This window comes from Pteropus vampyrus, unplaced genomic scaffold (genome assembly GCF_000151845.1).
Source record: "Pteropus vampyrus isolate Shadow unplaced genomic scaffold, Pvam_2.0 Scaffold76, whole genome shotgun sequence".
In the NCBI taxonomy this organism is placed as follows: Eukaryota; Metazoa; Chordata; class Mammalia; order Chiroptera; family Pteropodidae; genus Pteropus; species Pteropus vampyrus.
The window spans coordinates 3,850,930-3,868,413 of NW_011888857.1; the positions used below are offsets into that span (position 1 = coordinate 3,850,930).

General features: G+C 31.3%; 1 protein-coding gene across 3 annotated transcripts in view; it reads left to right on the forward strand.

Annotated features, from left to right (window-relative positions):
* Positions 1–17,484, forward strand: part of KIF18A (kinesin family member 18A) — an 82,091-nt gene that overhangs the window by 42,889 nt on the left and 21,718 nt on the right. For all 3 annotated transcript variants that reach the window (XM_011362563.2, XM_011362564.2, XM_023532071.1), the window contains exon 13: positions 2,107–2,342. In XM_011362563.2, coding sequence (XP_011360865.1) covers positions 2,107–2,342 — 236 coding nt within the window. The remainder of the gene's footprint in view (positions 1–2,106; positions 2,343–17,484) is intronic.

Genomic DNA, 17,484 nt, shown 5'->3' on the forward strand with positions numbered 1-17,484 from the left:
TACAGATTGCTGGTTGCCAGAGGCTGAGGTTGCAGTATGGGTGGAATAAGTGAAGGAAGTCAAAAGGTAGAAACTTCCAGTTATAACATAAATAATTCATGAGGATGTAATATACAGCATGGCCACTATAGTTAATAATACTGTACTGTGTATTTGAAAATTACTAAAAGAGATCTTAAAAATTCTCATCACAAGGAAAAAAATTCTGTATGTATGGTGACGGATATTCACTAGACTTATGGTGATGATTTCACAATATATACACATATCGAGTCAAAAAATAATGCAGAAATACATTCATACAAACATATATACACACATACATAACATGTGGTGGTTCCCTATGACCACCTATCTAGATTTGATGATTTACTAAGATAACTCACAGGACCCATCGCATAACTGTGCTCATTGTTGATTTATTAAAGCAAAACACACAAAACAAAATCAGCAAAAGGAAAAGGAGAATGGAGCAAAGTCCAAAGGAAACCAGATTGAAGCCGACAAGTGTCCTCTTCCAGTGGACCAACCAACATAGCATGCGATTAAGTGCAAAACGTTGAGACAAGTGTGAAATGTTGTCTACTTTGGAATCTCATTAGAAAAATACTTAGTGCCCTAGGTTTTTATCAGAAGCCAGTCAAATAAGCATGTACTTCTGCCTAGTATGTACCAAAATTCCAAACTTTCCAGAAGGAAAGCAGTTGTTCAGCATAAAACACATTGTACAGTTTAAGCACAGTGAGTCCCTCTTACCAGTTTTGAAAATGAGAACCCTGTCAGAATCCAAGGTTCAAAATGCCAGCCAAGAGTCAATCTTACTACAAGCGTTTCTAAGGATAGCAGTCTCAAGCTTGCTATGTTAACTGCTGCACAACACCTAATTAGTACACATACTCAATAAATGTTTTTATTGACTTTCAAATTAATGACTTTTTCTTATAGTTGTTACCTACTTGGCTTAAATGGAGAACTCCCCACCCTCACCAAAAAGAAAAGCGTCACAGACTATTCGTACTGCTATCTAAATATTTAAGACCCCTAGAGAATAAAGCAATTATACCCTTGTGTGTTAAAATTAATGCCTGTTCTTTTTCCACTGACCTATTCATACTTCAAATGGTTCTGATCTCCTGGATGTTATAAGTCAACTAGAACAACAGGACTGAATCATTTCAAGATCATCCATGTTGTTCGACATCTTCTTTGATTCACACAATGCAATATATGTAGGACGTATTGTTAAATCGTACGCTTGAAACCTATATAATTTTATTAATCAATGTCACCCCGATAAATTTAATATACATAAATGTTAGGAACCATTGACTGAGTATATAAATTTATAGCTAGATAGCTGTGGCATTTCTTTAGTGAACACTTACGCAGAGGTCTAATACATAAAAAGATACATTCAGTACTGTTCTAATTGGCAACAATAGGGAAGATTCTGAATCAGAGCCAAGACTCCAGTGGCCCATCGATTCCCTGTACCTGCCATCTTTGTTCATAACTTTTCTCTTTGAAATCCCTAGGAATAGCTTGAAAGTTACTGTTTTAGCCCATAAAGAGCTAACTGAAAGGAAAGTTGTTTTCTTCCTTTGTTGTTACTACTTTTTAAATGTTATATACCTAAAATGAGTCTCATCATTTGACAGTGTATTAATTTTTCATTTCAATGCCATGATATTTAGTAACAATAACAATATATTTCGTTTGTAAATCACATTATGCTTTGAAAATAGCTTTTATATGTATTTAACTCATCCAGTTCTCAAAACAATCTCCTATTATAATTGGTTGCTATCCAATTGATCCCCAGATAATGGAGGAGAAATCTCACTTGTGCTTTATCCAAGATCACATAGAAGCAAGTGAAGACTATTTGAGACTACAGCCTGGTGCTTGTAATTCCCATCCAAGATTCTTTCCACTATATACTTAATGTATTAAAAATATATTAAGGTATTCGATTGAAATATTCTAAAAGGAAAATATATAGAGAGAATCATTTTACTGATCTGCTAATACTTTGGATGTTATATAGAACTATATAATGTATTTAAAATTTAGTATTTCTCTCTTCTTGTCACCTTCTGTATATAGAGTATTGAATGCTTTATTACCAACTCTAAGAAAACAGTATTGTGCATTAAAAGAAGCTGGCCTGTTAAATGCTGCTTTTGAGTCTGACTTCAAAGAAATTGAGCATTTGGTAGAGAGGAAAAAAGTGGTTGTTTGGGCTGACCAGACTACTGAACGTACCAAGCACAACGGTCTGCCTGGGGTTTCCGATTTTATGGCTTTCCCACAGCTTGCGCCAGTTCAGTCTACTTCCTGTTGTAAGTACAGCTTTCATTGATTAAGTAAATAATGACATGTCTGAAGATTAGCCTCCTTTACATATCAATCTACATAACAGTTAATTTTTTAATAGGTTTGGCTATTTTGTGAGAATTAATGGGAATATTAGATTTGGAATTATTTCAATTAACCAGTATCTTTCAACAGTAAGAGCAGGTATGCTTGATATTATAAATAACTCTAGCAATAAAACCTTTAAGTTATATTCTTCATTTTCGATAGACTAATTTTCCTTCCATCCTTTAAAATGTGACCTCTATTAAAGACTGAGATTATAATTAAGAATATTAATTCTTATGTAGTAAGCTGTTGTTAAGATCAACTAACAGTGTGGAATATCCTGTTTTTCTGTTGGCAGATCATTTGATATCTCTCCTCATAAAAGTGTGCATGGAAAACTTAATTACAAAACTAACATATAATCTTGGTTAAAAAAATTTCAGACAATACAGAAGTACATGTAGAAGTAGAATACCATTTTCAACTTCCCCAAGAACACCATTCTTGTGTTTTTTCTCAGAGATAAGTCTCTTGATATTTTGATCATCCTTGCAGAAATGGGGGTGGGGGGAGTTGAGGGAGGGAGGGAATGAATTTGATTATTAGATAATATAACTAGCTTTTTATTAGGTTTTATATGAATGCTAGCTCATTATATACTAACCTACAACTTTTTGTTTATTTGTTTAGTTTATTATGAACATACATGATGAATCTAACTTATTTTTTTTAACACTTGTGAGAATTCAGAGAATAGATACACCATAATCTACTTAACCTTTGTTCTTTTGTGAACAGTGCATCAGAGAGCATGCCTGTGTCTTCACATTCATGCATGTGTACCTAAATCCTAGAAACTGATTTGCTGAGTCAGTGGACAAATAATTTTTTTTTAAAAAGAAGTAACCTGCAAATCTTCAAAAATTTTTCCTATACTAAATGTCAGTGAAATACTTATTTTCTCTTTACCTTAACCCAAAATAATAACAGCAACACTAGACTAATATATATTCTTTTTAAATTTGCAACTCTGAGATTGCTAGTGACCTTTCATCTTTTCTAATATATCCTTTGCTCATTTGAGTCGGTGGAATTTTTTTATTACTTTATCTGAGGATTTGGACTTTGTTTGTTTGTTTGTTTGGAGTGCTTTAGAGTTTCTCTTCTGGTTACAACTGCCTTCATGTTCTTTTCTCTCACCAGACTTTTATGTCTTTCTGGAAATCTGCATCTTCCCAAGGCCCTACTCTATTTTTCTTTGTTTCCAAATGTTGGTGCTAGGGAGGTCTCCACTTTGTTAGAGAGTTTTAACTTACAATACAACATCACAGTAAATATATGGAGTAGTCGATCTACTAATTATCGTTGATAGTCATCTCATAGCCTACTCCCCAGTCTTTTTATCTGAGTTCACAGACTGGGGAAAAGCAGTTCTCATGATAGCTGGGGTCCTGATTTTTCTCTTCTAGATTTTCCGTTGATCTGCTTTCCAACTTCCAAAAGGTACCTAGTTTCTTCTGTTGGCAACTATTGTTTTTTTTTTCCAATCACTAATATTATGTCAATAGATTTTAAGAGAGGATGAGAGAAATACCTATAGATTTATACATTTGATTTTACTTCTTTTAGTATTATCCCTTGTCAGAACTGTCACTAAAATATTTGCTTTCTTGTTTTTTCCTCTTGGATGTTTGTTTTCTGTTTCATTGTGCATTTTCTTTTCTATTTAATTATATCTGCTCTTATCTTTGCTATTATTTTTATTTCCTTCGATTTTCACTATGTTCGCATTGCTGTTTTTCCTTCTAACTAATAAGGATGAATGTTTGTTCATTAATTTTACCTGGATTTTTTTTTTTTTTTTTTTTTTTTTTACTTTAAGAGTTTATTTGAGCCAAACTGAAGACTTGCCCAGGAACAACATCTCAAATGTTCCAGATAATACAATTTTGTAGCTTCTGATTTTTCTAATTTATAATTTATGTCCATAGATTTACCTTTAAACATAGCTTTCTCTTCATCCCGCAAATTTTGATACAGAATATTTGTCATTTTTATTTAGTTCAAAATATTTTGATTTATGTTACAATTTCTTCTTTGACCCATGTAGCGTTTTTTAATATCAAAAAACTGTGGCAAATCCTAGCCTATTTTTAGGTCATTGATTTCTAGCTTAATTGAATTGTATTTAGAGAAAATATTTTGTATGATTTTAATCTTTTGAAGTTTGTGCAGACTTGTTTTATACCAAGCATGTAGTTAGCTTGTATAAATGTTTCAAGTATACTTTTAAAGAATTTATATTTTGTAATCATTAGTTGCAATATTCTATATAAGTCAGTTAGGTTAAATTAGTTGTGTTCTTCAAATCTTATTGACTTACGTTTAAATTTATGTTTTATCACAAACTGAGGAAATCTATTAAAAATTTCCTCTATTACTGTGGATTTTTCTATTTTGTATTGGTTTTCTATTGCTTCCCTAAAAAATTAACACAACCATATTAATTTAAAATAATACTTATTTATCCGAGAGTTCTGCATGTCAGAAGTCCAGCAAGCTCAATTGGTGAATCTGCTTAGAGTTACACAAGGCCAAAATTAAGGTGTCAGCCAGCCAAGTCTCTTATTTGGAGGTTCTAGGGGAGCATGTGCAGCTAGGTTCATTCTGGTTGTTAGGAGAATTCAGTTCTGTGTAGCTGTAAAGCTAGGATCTGTGTTTTTGTGTTGGCTGTTGGCCGGGGTCATTCAGTGTTTCTAGAGGTTCCCCATATTCCCTGGCATGTGGCCCTCTTCATCACTTCTTCTCCTCTATCTAGATTAAATCATTCTCATGCTTGGAATCTCTGTGACCTACCCTTCTGCTTATCTCTACTGCCTATAGTTAAAGTTCCCTTCTTTAAGTGCTCATATGATTAAATTGAGCCCCCTGGATAATCTAGGATAATCTTCCTATCTTAAAATTCCATAACCTCAATCATATCTGCAAAATCCCTTTTGCCATGTAATGTAACATATTCATAGGTTCTGGGGCTAGGGCATGGACATCTTTTAGGGGAAGAGGGTATTCTGCCTACTCTCTATTCTACCACATTATCCTTTTAGTTCTTTCAATTTTTGCTTTCTTTTATTGAAATTATATTTTTACATATGTGTATTTTAGAATTTTTACACCTTTTTATTATGATTCCCTTCCAGTAACTTTTCTTAACTTTAAGTATACTTTGTTAAATGTTAACGTAGCTACCCCCCTTTTCTTTTGCCTAGCATTTTTACTTTTTTGTTCTGTTTATCAGTCTTTATATTTTACTTAAGGTACTTAATGAACATATTGATAGTTGAGTTTAAATCTACCATCTTCTGATTTGCTTTCTAATTGTTCTGCTTATTGTAAATTCCTTTTCTTTGGAACTTTCCTTTGAAATGATAGAGTAATATTTAATATTCCATTTTTCACCTCGGTGACCTTGGGTGTTATGCATTCTTTTTATATTTTTTTAGTAGTTACCTTTTGGATAATTCTTTTTTTTTTACGTTTGGATAAAAGCCTTATCAGAGTCTATTTATCACAGTAACTATTTGTTATTAAAAGAATTTTTAATAAAGTAACTATTTATTTATCAAAGTAACTATTTGTTATTAAGTTTGTGGCACTGAGAAGAGGGTGGTGCCACAAACTTAAAATTCTTTAATTCCTTTAACCCCTCTCCTGACATATATACCATTGTTAAAATGTACTTTATTTTTCCATATATATAAAACCCATAGTATATTATTTTTATTGTTTATATAGTCAATGTTTACATTTACTTTTTTGTTCTACATATGTTCAGCATTTCTGCATCTTCATTCAAGACCATTTTTTTCATCTAAAGAACTTTACATTTTCTTTACAATGTGTATGCTGATGATGAATTTTCTTAATTTTTATGCATCTGAAGATGTGTTTATTTTACTTTTCTTTCTTGAAGACTATTTTGCTGGGTATAGAATTCCAGTTTAGTTCTCTTAGCACTTGAAAAAAATTCTTTTATTATCTTCTGGCTTTCATTGTTGCTGTTGAAGTCAGCTTTCATTCTAATTGTTGCTCTCTTGAATGTAATCTTACCTCTGGCTTCCTAAAATATTTTCCCTTTGTCTTTGGGTTTTAGTAGTTTTGCTGTATTGTGCGTATGTAATTTTACTTCTGCTTCTCTTATTTGGGTTCATAGAACTTTCTAAATTTGTATCTGGGTTATCTTTCATTAGTTTTCTAAAATTCTTAACCATTACATCTTCAAATATTATTTCTGCCCTGTTTGCTTCCTCCTCTACTTTTGGGACGCCGATTTTATTGCATAGTAACTTACTGTCGTATCTATGCCTTACACCTTCTCCTGCTTGTAATTGCTTTTTCTCACCCTGGAAATTTCACATTTTCTATAGTTTACTTTTTAGCTGCGTCAAATGGTTCTTAAATCAATCAAGTTGTTAGTTTCGGTTTTATTTTAGTGCTAGAATTTCTATATGATTTTTTCTTATAGTTTCCATTTCTTTCCAGAAATTCTTACTGAACACATGGGTGCAATTATTTTAAAGGCTGGGTTTAGAAGGCCCAAGTCTGGAACCCTCTGGGTCTGTTTCTATTATCTTTCTGCTAGTTTTTGTTCACATGGTTTCATTTCCTTACATACATGCTAATTACATGTATTTGCAGAATTATTTGTAAAAATACTTTAAAGCTTCTGATAATAATGTCTTCCTTCAGAGAGGATTTACATTTGCTTCTTTCAGGCTCCTGGTGGTTTTAGCAATCCAAACTAATTTCAGTCCGATTTTAGAGATTGAGATAATTTGAAATTGAACTGTTGCTCTGTGAAGGGCCTGGCTACCCCTTGATTTACCCTTTAGAGTTTAGCTGTCTGGCATCCCAACTCAAAGCAAGGAGGGTTTACAAACAACTCCTTTTAGTGGGCCCTAAATTCCAGTTCCAGCACCCCAGACCTACAAAGCTCTCAACAATGTTGCTAAGCATTTCTGCCCCCTCCTTCAGCATCAGCAAAGAACCTCACAGGGAAAATACCTCTAAATGCAGAGATTACCTTCTGACCTCCAACTACCTCTTGATACTTGCCTATAATCCTTCACAGTCTTGTTAGCTCTCCTGTGCCTTCAAGCACATGTTTTTTATATTTTGTCCAGATTTTTTAGTTGCTTTCAGTAGGGAAGTTGGTCTGAATTACTTAGGTCTCTATTATTAAGTTCCTTCTGTTATATTTTTACATTAAGATGATAAGAAATTTGGAGATAAGTAGAAAGATAGATGAATCAATAGATAGAATTTTTCTTGAAATAAAGAATTATCAACATTAGAACTGACCTAGGTGAGATCTTTGGAAAGAAAAAAGATTTTTTTTCAGATTCTCTCATACCTTTTGGGCGTTGATTTTTTTCCCATATAATATATTCAAGATGTTGGAGAGGAAATATGTTTTTAACACCAAGATTGAGAAATAATGACCATCTGCTGTATTATAGTCATTATTCCTTATTTAAAAATCCATATTTCACTTTCAGTGTAATTGCGCAGACTATACTTGTCAACAGTAAAACAAAACATTTACTTGGTTCTGAATTCCTTTTCATAGTATTTTCAAAAGGAAAAACTTGAAATGTTACATTATAAATACGTATTTTCTTTTGAAAACATATCAGAGGGTGGGTTTTGTTTTATGTTTCTTCTTAGTTTGTTGTTTCAATATTTTGTTCACATGATTTTGTAGACTATTTGCTGAATATGTCTTGTCTATTCCATGAATTATGTATGTTGTCTTCATTATGAATAAAGAGTCAAAGATGAATAACAGAGAAGGGCTATAAAGTGAGGCCACTTATATTTATTTTTTACACTCTTAGAATATTGAAGTTCATTTTAAAAACTATAAGTAGTGAAATTTACATTTGCATTTCCTAAGACATAAAGCAATACCCAGATAGCATATATTGCTAAAATTATACTATAAATGATATTCTTAACACATTTTAGAAGTAAAATTGAAGTGATTTAACTCAAGCAAAACAAGTCAAAGGTGTCTCATTCATCTTAAACTTATATATGTATTACTGGCCTTTTCTTATGCTCTTACAAACAGGTAATGTCAAGAGGTTTTATTGTTAAATTTCAAAAATATGAAATTCTGTGGGATTTGATTTTTTTTCCCTCGATGCTGTAGGGACCTTTAAAGAATATTTACTAGCTCAACTGAATTCTTTGTATTTAAAACACACACTGTGTTTTTAAAAGTCTAATGAGAGTAACCATAATTAATTTATTCTCTTAGGCATTTAGGTTGTTTAACAAATTTTTATTATAAATAATATTGCATTACGCAAATATGTGTATTTATCCTGGTGCTCATATCTGATTATTACCATGATAAAGTTTCAGAAGTGGAATTTCTGGCTCAAGAAATATGCACATTTTTTAAAATTTATAAAAAAGATTGCCTATATGATTATACCAACTTTAATTCCCATCAGTAATGTAGGAAAAAAATGAGCTCCTTTCCCCTCAGCCTCGCCAGCTTTTGGTGTTTAAATATTTTTTATTTTTAATTTTTAGAAAATCATTTTCAAATACTATAATGAGCCCCATGGACCTATCATCTAACTTTAAGAATTATCTTATGGCTAGTCTTGAGAGCCCCCATTTGCTTTCTTCCACCCCATCTACATGTACACTGGATTATTTTAAAGGAAATCTAGACAGCATATCATTTCTTCCATTTGCATCTTAGTGTCCCTAAATGAAAACACAATGCCCTCTTCATACCTAATATCATCAAATATCTAATCAGCATTCAGAGTCCCTCATTGTCTCATAAATTATTTCTTTTTACAGTTTTTTCATATCAGTATCCAAATAAGGCCCATACCTTGTCGTTGTTGATGTATCTACTAAATCTGGGATTCTCTCGTTCTCTTTTGTCTTCGCTAATTACTTACTAATTCTTTGCCAATTTAATAGTCATAAATATTATCTAATTTTCATTTTTCCTTTGTTTAGTAATATAGTTCAACTATTTATGGGTCTCCTTTCTGTGAATGATCTAGCCGTCATTTGAACATTTTTCTGGCATGCTCATCTTTTGTAAAAATTGTTACTTATTTACAAGAGCTTAAGATATGGATATTTATTCATTTACTCAGCAATTTTTATTTAACTTTTACTATGTGCCAAGCACTTGTGTGATGCTAAGGATACATCAAAGTACAAAGCAAACTTCTTCACCCTCATGGAGCTTATTATGATAGTGCAAGGAGAAATACAATAAATGTAAGTAAATTCAACAGAATCTTTGAAAGTAGTACATGCTATGGAAAAAGAAATAAAGGCAGTTCAGGAGTGGGACTAACAAGAGATTGCTACTTTAAATAGCATGGTCAGGGAAGGAAGGCCTCACTGATAAAATTTGAAGGAGTTCACAGAGTTGGCTTTGTGGATATCTGGAAGAAGAGTCATTTTAGAAAGAACAAGCAGTGCAAAATCTTTAACACTGATGTTTGCTTTGCATATTCAAGAAATGGCAAGAAGGACATGTAATTGCTGGTACAAAGGAAAAGAGAAGGAAAGTAGATAGTAATGAGATCATAGAGATAAAGAGAAGGAAGGCAGGTTACTTAGAACTTGGTAAGTCACTATAAGGACTTAGGCCCTTACTCTGAACAAAACAGGGACCATGGAATGATCTGAGCAAAGAAGTAACATATCTCAGTCGTGTTTTAAAAACATCCCTCTGGCTACTACGTTGAGAATAGCTTGTAGTATGGCGAAGGTTGAAACAGGAGACTACTGCAAATAACCCAAGTAAAAGATGGTGGTGGCTCAGACCAGGCTGGTAGCAGTAGAAGTTGGTGAGAAGTGGTCAGACTCTAAAATATTTCGAAGATAGAGCCAACAGACTTTCCATACATATTGAATTTGGGATGTGAGAGAAAAAATGATCAAGGATGACTCTAAGATTTTTTAACTTAGCAACTGAAAAGATCAAGTCATATTGAAAAAGATGGGGAAGACTTCAGGTGGAACAGTTTTATAGGGTAAAGGTGGTGGAAGATGAGGAGTTCAATTTGAGGCAATTAAAATTTGCCTAAGATACATCCAAGTGGAGATACCATGAAAGCAGTTGGATATAAGAATCTGGAGTTCAGGGGAGAAGTCTAAATTGAAATATAAATTTGAGAGTTGTTAGCATTTAGATTCTATTTAAAGCCATATAACTGGGTGAGATCATCAAGGGATATTAACTCTCCTCCAAGATGCATGTTGCAAATGTATTCTTCAAGTTTATCATTTACTCTTTGAGATTTCCTTTTTAATTCTGAAATTTTTAAACTTATATAATAAAATAGCATTTTTTTTTTCCTCTCTGACTTTGGAATCATTCCTCAAAATGCCTTTCATTCATAAGTTTTTGAATTTTCACTGTCATTTTCTCCTAATTTATTTTAATGTAAGATAATACGCAAGAATCTAACTTAATTTTTTCCAAAGTGCCTGTCATTCTTGTCTATTATATTGATAATCCATCCTTATGGCACCTATGTTTTAATATATAATTCTGTTTATTGGATTTCTAACCTATTATTTTGCCTTTTTGTCTATCCTAGAGCTAGTATTGTTTTAATAACTGATAATTTATAATTTTATGTATAGCAGTGCTAGTCCCTTTGTTATTCTTTGTTTTTAAAATGTTCTTGGCTGACCCTAAGAATCTTACAGTAATTTTTTTCCCATTCTAAGGAAATAAAATCTTTTTTTTAATTTATAAATTAGTTTTGTCTTCATATTTTTCTATCAAATCTTCAAATCTATCAAATCTTCTCATTCCCAGTTTGTCTCTCCATATTCACATCTTCTTGTATATTCCTCAGCAAAGTTTTACATTTTCATATATATCTTACATTTTTGTTATTAAAGATATCCCAAGATATAATATTTATATTTTCGTTACATAGACTATTTTTATTTTTCTAATATTAATAACCCTTTATTCTTATTTAAGAAGAAACTAAATTTAAATTTTGTTAATTTTACTACTTTACTAATGTCTGTACTTGATTTGGGGATAGATAGTTGACTTGAAATCTTTGCCTCCAGACTACATGTCTGTTGATTTGGGATAAAACATGCACCTATTTTGGGTCTGGAAAACAGAAAATGCACTCACTGAGTGCCATGCAGGATGGGGGTGCTGCCAGCAAGGTTTATTTATGGAACTGATAAAATTTCTGACATTAAATGAAAAGTCAAGATTTCCTCATTATCCATCTGGAAACACATTTAGTAATATTTCTGTCCCTAACCTTTCCTTTTCCTAAATTTTGCATCCCGTGTCAGTGGTTTTATCTTAAAGTACAATAAAAGAAAAGATACTAGTAGAACTATAGTACAGATACTCTGATTTAATATAGAGTTCCAATGTAAGTTTGTTTCCTTTAAAATTACTTGAATATGAGGAAATTTCATTTTAAAAAAATAGGAAATCTCAATACTAATTCTCTATATAATAAGTATGAAGCAGCAAAAATGTTTACGAATTAAATCTTCTGTATTTTTTCCCACTTGGCAAATAAATTTAATCATTACCAATAAACAACAGAAGTCATACTTGTAGCTTAAATACATTTCATTTGGCCCTTAGTCTTATACACAAGACCATGTTCGGTTATTCATTTGTAACTGCAAATGTTGCTATAAATTAAAAAGGTTATTTGCATGTCTTTTTTTCCCCATCTTAAATAAGCATGAGTACTATGAAAGTGAGACAGAGAGAAAATATGTATCTGCTATTTCCCACAGAGACAAGTATCAGAAAGTTATGGTTGATTTATTACCCAGAGTGCTGAATTAATTTAAAGGACTATGACAATTCTTTATACATACGAACATATATTCTCTCTTTGTAATGTTTGCAAATAACTAATATTGTCTGTGTAGGCATTAGTACTACAGTAACCACAATAGTGTCTTATGAATGCATGATAAAATGTTTATTTGGTTAATTCAGTAGTACCTTAAGGTTACATATTTTTAAAATAGTTAAAATTCATTCACCTGTATCATTTACAACTATTAATTCCACAAGTCACAAAGCTGTTAAAAAGAACCCAGATTTATGATTAGTACAGTAATTGTATCAATCATTTGTAGCCTAGAAGTGTTTATTGAAATGAATACATTAATATTTGATTTCACTTTAGAACTTTGCCAACTAATTTTAATTTAGCATAGTTTCCCAAAATATCTCCTCACTCACATATTAATATGAGTGTTAGCAAAAGAAAAATCCTTGCCATCATTTTGTACCAAACCTCAATTAGATCTCATCCCATTCATCAATGTCTCCCTGTCATGAACCCTACTTTGCAGCCTGTGACTCATGTTTGCTAAATACTGCATTCTGCTTGTTACACTAACATACAGCTCTGTAAATCTTTTAACGTTTGCAATCTTAAGCTTTTGATAAATTAGTTCCTCTGGGTAAAATCATTCAGGACACATGATATGGCACATCAAAAGATGACCCTAGAAGGCCTGCCCATTTTTTAAGAGCGGGATTTTTAACTCATTAGTGATAAATTATCTAGTTTCTTTATTTAAAAGAAACATCTGTGGAGTGTTTCAAAGAGCTAAAAAATAAATATAGACCCCCTCCTACCTGAAACCACATGAAATTGCCAGTTAGTACTTGTATTTTAAAGATTTATTTAAAACAGAGAGAGAGAGAATAGAATGTTTCTTAATTCATTTATTTTAAAACATTGAGAAAATTTGATTTAAGAAATTAATAATTTCTACACTAGTTCTATTTCTCATCTATCCCCTGTAAAATCTACCCTTCACACTAAAATGTTCTCCCTAATAAACTGCAGGCCCCTTATTTAGAAGAGCCTTCAAAGGCTGTCCCAGTTCAATGTCAAGATTCAGACTCACTTCCATAAGGCACTTAGTGTCCCTACCTTCTCTTAAACATGTTTTCTGTTTCCTTGCCTCTGTAGTTTTCAAGCATTTCCCTCAATTTTGAATACTGTTTTCTCTAGTTCCATCCCACATACTAGCCTAGTAAAAATCCTTATCCTTGTTGAGGATCCAATTCAGATACTACCCTCTTTATGAAATCATTCCTTTAATGAGTCCTCTCTCCTTTGCCCACACATACTCTTTTGCATTTCCATTGTATTTTTTTGTTCTACTATTATAGCAAGTGTATCATAACTTACCTTCCCTCACTGCAACAAATTATAACCTTGACAGTCGAAAACATTATTTTCAAGTTTATTATACCTTTATTGTTTTAACCTTGCTATTATCTTAGCAATAAATATTCATTTATTTTAATTTTTAAAAAAGGTCAAAAGAAATAAGATATTTTTCATTAACTTCTATTAACATTTTGTTTTAATAGCTTACTAGAAATTTTTTTTAAGCATGCATGTGTACTTTGGTTTTTTAAACAAAAAAATTGAGATGTCATACATACAGTTGATAACCAGCTGTTTTTCACTGAATCACTTGCTATACACACATTTTTCTATCAAATAAGAATGTAAGTCATTTTTAATGGCTATATATTATATTTACCTAATGCCCTACTAATGAACATTTGGCTTTTTTTCACTTTATTGCTGTTACAAGCAACACTCCACTAAACATTTGTGCATGTTTTGTATATTTTGCAACTTGTCTAATTATCTCCTTAGGCCAAAACCCTAAAAAGTAGAATAGCTAGATCAAGGGGTATGTTACACTTTTAAAGCACTTGATATTTATTGACAAGTTATTCTCCAAAACTGTTGTAACTGTACTGTCCTCCACCATAAATAGGTAATGATAGTGAACATTTTTTCATGTGCTTTTTGTTCAGTTGTAGATCATTCTGAATTGGTTATCTGTTCATTTCCGTTGCCTTTTTTCTGTTATTTTTCATCTGTCTTATTTATTTTGTAAGAGTTCTAGATAGATGGTGATGATGATGATGATGATAGATAGATAGATAGATAGATAGATAGATAGATAGATAAATAGATAGATAGATAATCTGACCATACACACACATATGCATATATACACATATACACATACAAGAGCTCTAAACCCTTTTTTTTATTCTTTTTTTCTTTATTTCGTTATGACTTTTAATTTTATATAACCTCATTTAAATTCTAAAGGTATCCATTTTTGTGCACATTTATATTCTCTTTCTAGTAGTAGTAGTGGTTAGGAGATGCTACATCTGTTTGCCTTCTATTCGTATTTTGGGGGTTTATAAAGAAAATTTTATAATTTTAAGTCTTCATTGTAATTATGTATTTTGTTACTTTGCATGACTTGGTTTCTTTACCTGGTTTTCCCTGGTAAATCAGCAAGAACCAACAGCAAATATGATTGACATTATGACTTTGAGCATGTCACTTTCTGTCAGTAACAAATTATAAAATAAGAAAGTTTAAATGACTTTTAAGATCATTTAGTACTAAATTCTGGTTCTTTGTATGAGATGATCCCACTGTGACTTTCATGGTGGTCTGTAATTAATCAGGAATTAGAGCCACCATTTTAAGGTGGGAATTCGATTAAAAAATATATAGATCGCTAAACTATATGATTTCTCTGGCATAGGAATAAGTAGCTAAAGGTTTATATTATTTAGGCCTTGCATTTTTTGCTACTAAGAAATATCGATGTATAATTTTTAAGTTTTTCTTTCTCTGTAATAGGCATTTGGTTTAAAATTATTTGGATGTGACTTGTCATTAATAATTTATTGATTTAAGGGCATTTCTTTTAATAATTAAAAGAATAACAAAGTAAAAATATATCAACATTTCTTAAAACTACTGTTAGGAAAATAGACATAAAACAACTTTTATTTTCTGTTGAAATACATGCTGATGACTTATAACAAACTTCTAATATTTACCTAATATTTCTAAACAGGCTTATACTGCTGTTTCTTGAATCATGTTTAGATGTTGGCAACTTCTTATTCTAAGAGATGAAGATTTAGTTTGTTTATACCATCACTTTATTTCTTCTTCCCTGATTTGCTAATGTACCAGGATGTTATATAATTTCATATTAGCAGTTATATTAGCAGGATCGGTATATTAGCAGAATTATGTAAGAAATGGTATATGTTATATGTCATATAATATTATATACATTAATATATATAACATTTAATCCCAGGGCCTTTTTTAGGAAAATTTTTATAGTAAGTAAAAAATAAATATTAATTTTGAAAATCTTCTAAAAGTAAGACTATACTGACATTTCTTAAAACTACTTTTGGAAAGATAAACATAAAACAACTGTATTTTTCTACCGGAAACATTTCAGAATCCTTGGTTAAATCTGTGGGATAGACTTCTTGGAGAAATGAAGTATTTGAAAGATGGAAATACTCAAATAGGCTAGATTATGCTCACAGGTAGACTTAAATCGCTTAAAGAACAATATAGCCAATAAATACATTTTTAGATGTTTCTCTTGAAGGAATAGGTAGTCAATTTCTCTAATGTCTTTTTCATAGACTTCTTCATGAGACTCTCCCATATTTCATTAATAAAGTCAAAATATCTAATATATTGCTTTTATTAATATTGCTATTAATTGATCATGTTCCTTAAAAATCCCAGTAGTTTGGTGGAAGAGGTGTCAGGTACCATAAACTTTGTTTACTTTTTCATTAACCACTTAACCAACATCAAATATTTAGTCATAATTTCTTTCAATCACTTAGCAAACTTAATTCAGTGGTTCAGGTAAATTCATTCTAATTTCATTATAATTTTCACTTTGTTTTAATTTTAAGCTATATCTTATATTAATAACATTTTATTCTATATAATACTGCACAAATACTACACAAATGTTAATGTGCTTGCGTTGTAATCCAGGTAACATTGTGTTGGAATCTGGACTATTACTGATGAAAATTGTATTTTTTCCTCCATCTAATCCATCACCTTAGTGCTTGCATTTAGAGCTTATTTTAAAAGCGGTTTTAATACTTAAAAGTCTTTTGAAAGGCTTCTAAAACTTGGCAGTCTCAACAAAATGTTTTTTCTTACTTCCTTTTTAAGTATCTCTGTGAACTTACAGTAAACAAACTTTTTAGAGCGGGAATCTCTAGCCATAATGCAGGAACAGATGAATAGAACACTAACCACTTTATTCTGAAATGCACATTTTCAGTTGTATATAAGATGCCTTAAAGCATCATATAAATATTTTAAGATGTTTCCTAAACTATTAATGGATAAGTGTTACAAAGACTAAGGTTGGATTCATTAAACAAAACTTATTGTAGAGTTTAGAGGAGGGGCTCTTCTGTATTTTCAGGAGCCCTATATCTGATCAGTTTTAAAAATCTGGTTTGAATTATAGCGTAATTTTGAAAGTTATATTATTTAATCATATAACCTGTGCTACCTGTCCTCTTCCCTAAACTACGTATTTATCAATAAGATAATTAAAGTGACATCCTCTCTGTTTGATCATTTGCATATTTTTCAACAAACCTGTAAAGAAATTAAAGTACAGTATATCTTGTCTCTATATAAAATCTAAATGCGAAGGTAAAGTATAAGAAATATAACTAAAGTTGGAGATCTTTAGGGTACAAAATACCTGAAAGCAAACTGATTAAATCCATGTCCTTATATAAAATGTCTTTTATTTCTTAGAGTTTTTGCTATCCTAAACTTAATTTTTATTTCTGCTATTATTCTCTATAAACATTTCAGCAAATCAATAATTACACGTGCTAACATTCACATTTCACAAGTGGTTTACCTGTTCCCTGGAGGAATTTTTCCTTATTCCTGAGACTCATAACCTTAAATCTCTTTTGTTCATTTCTCACCATATTGGATGATATATTTCTGATGATCGATCGATTTGCAATCTTTATTATCCCTCTTCAAATATACTAGGTAGGTATATGCCTTTCTGTTACATGAGTAGGGGACTCAGGTGGTAAGCCAATGGAGAACAGAACTAAATTTTAAAAAATCTCTCCTACCTTCTTTAGGGCTAGAATAGTTATTTTGCTCTTCTATTTCATTGCCTATTCCA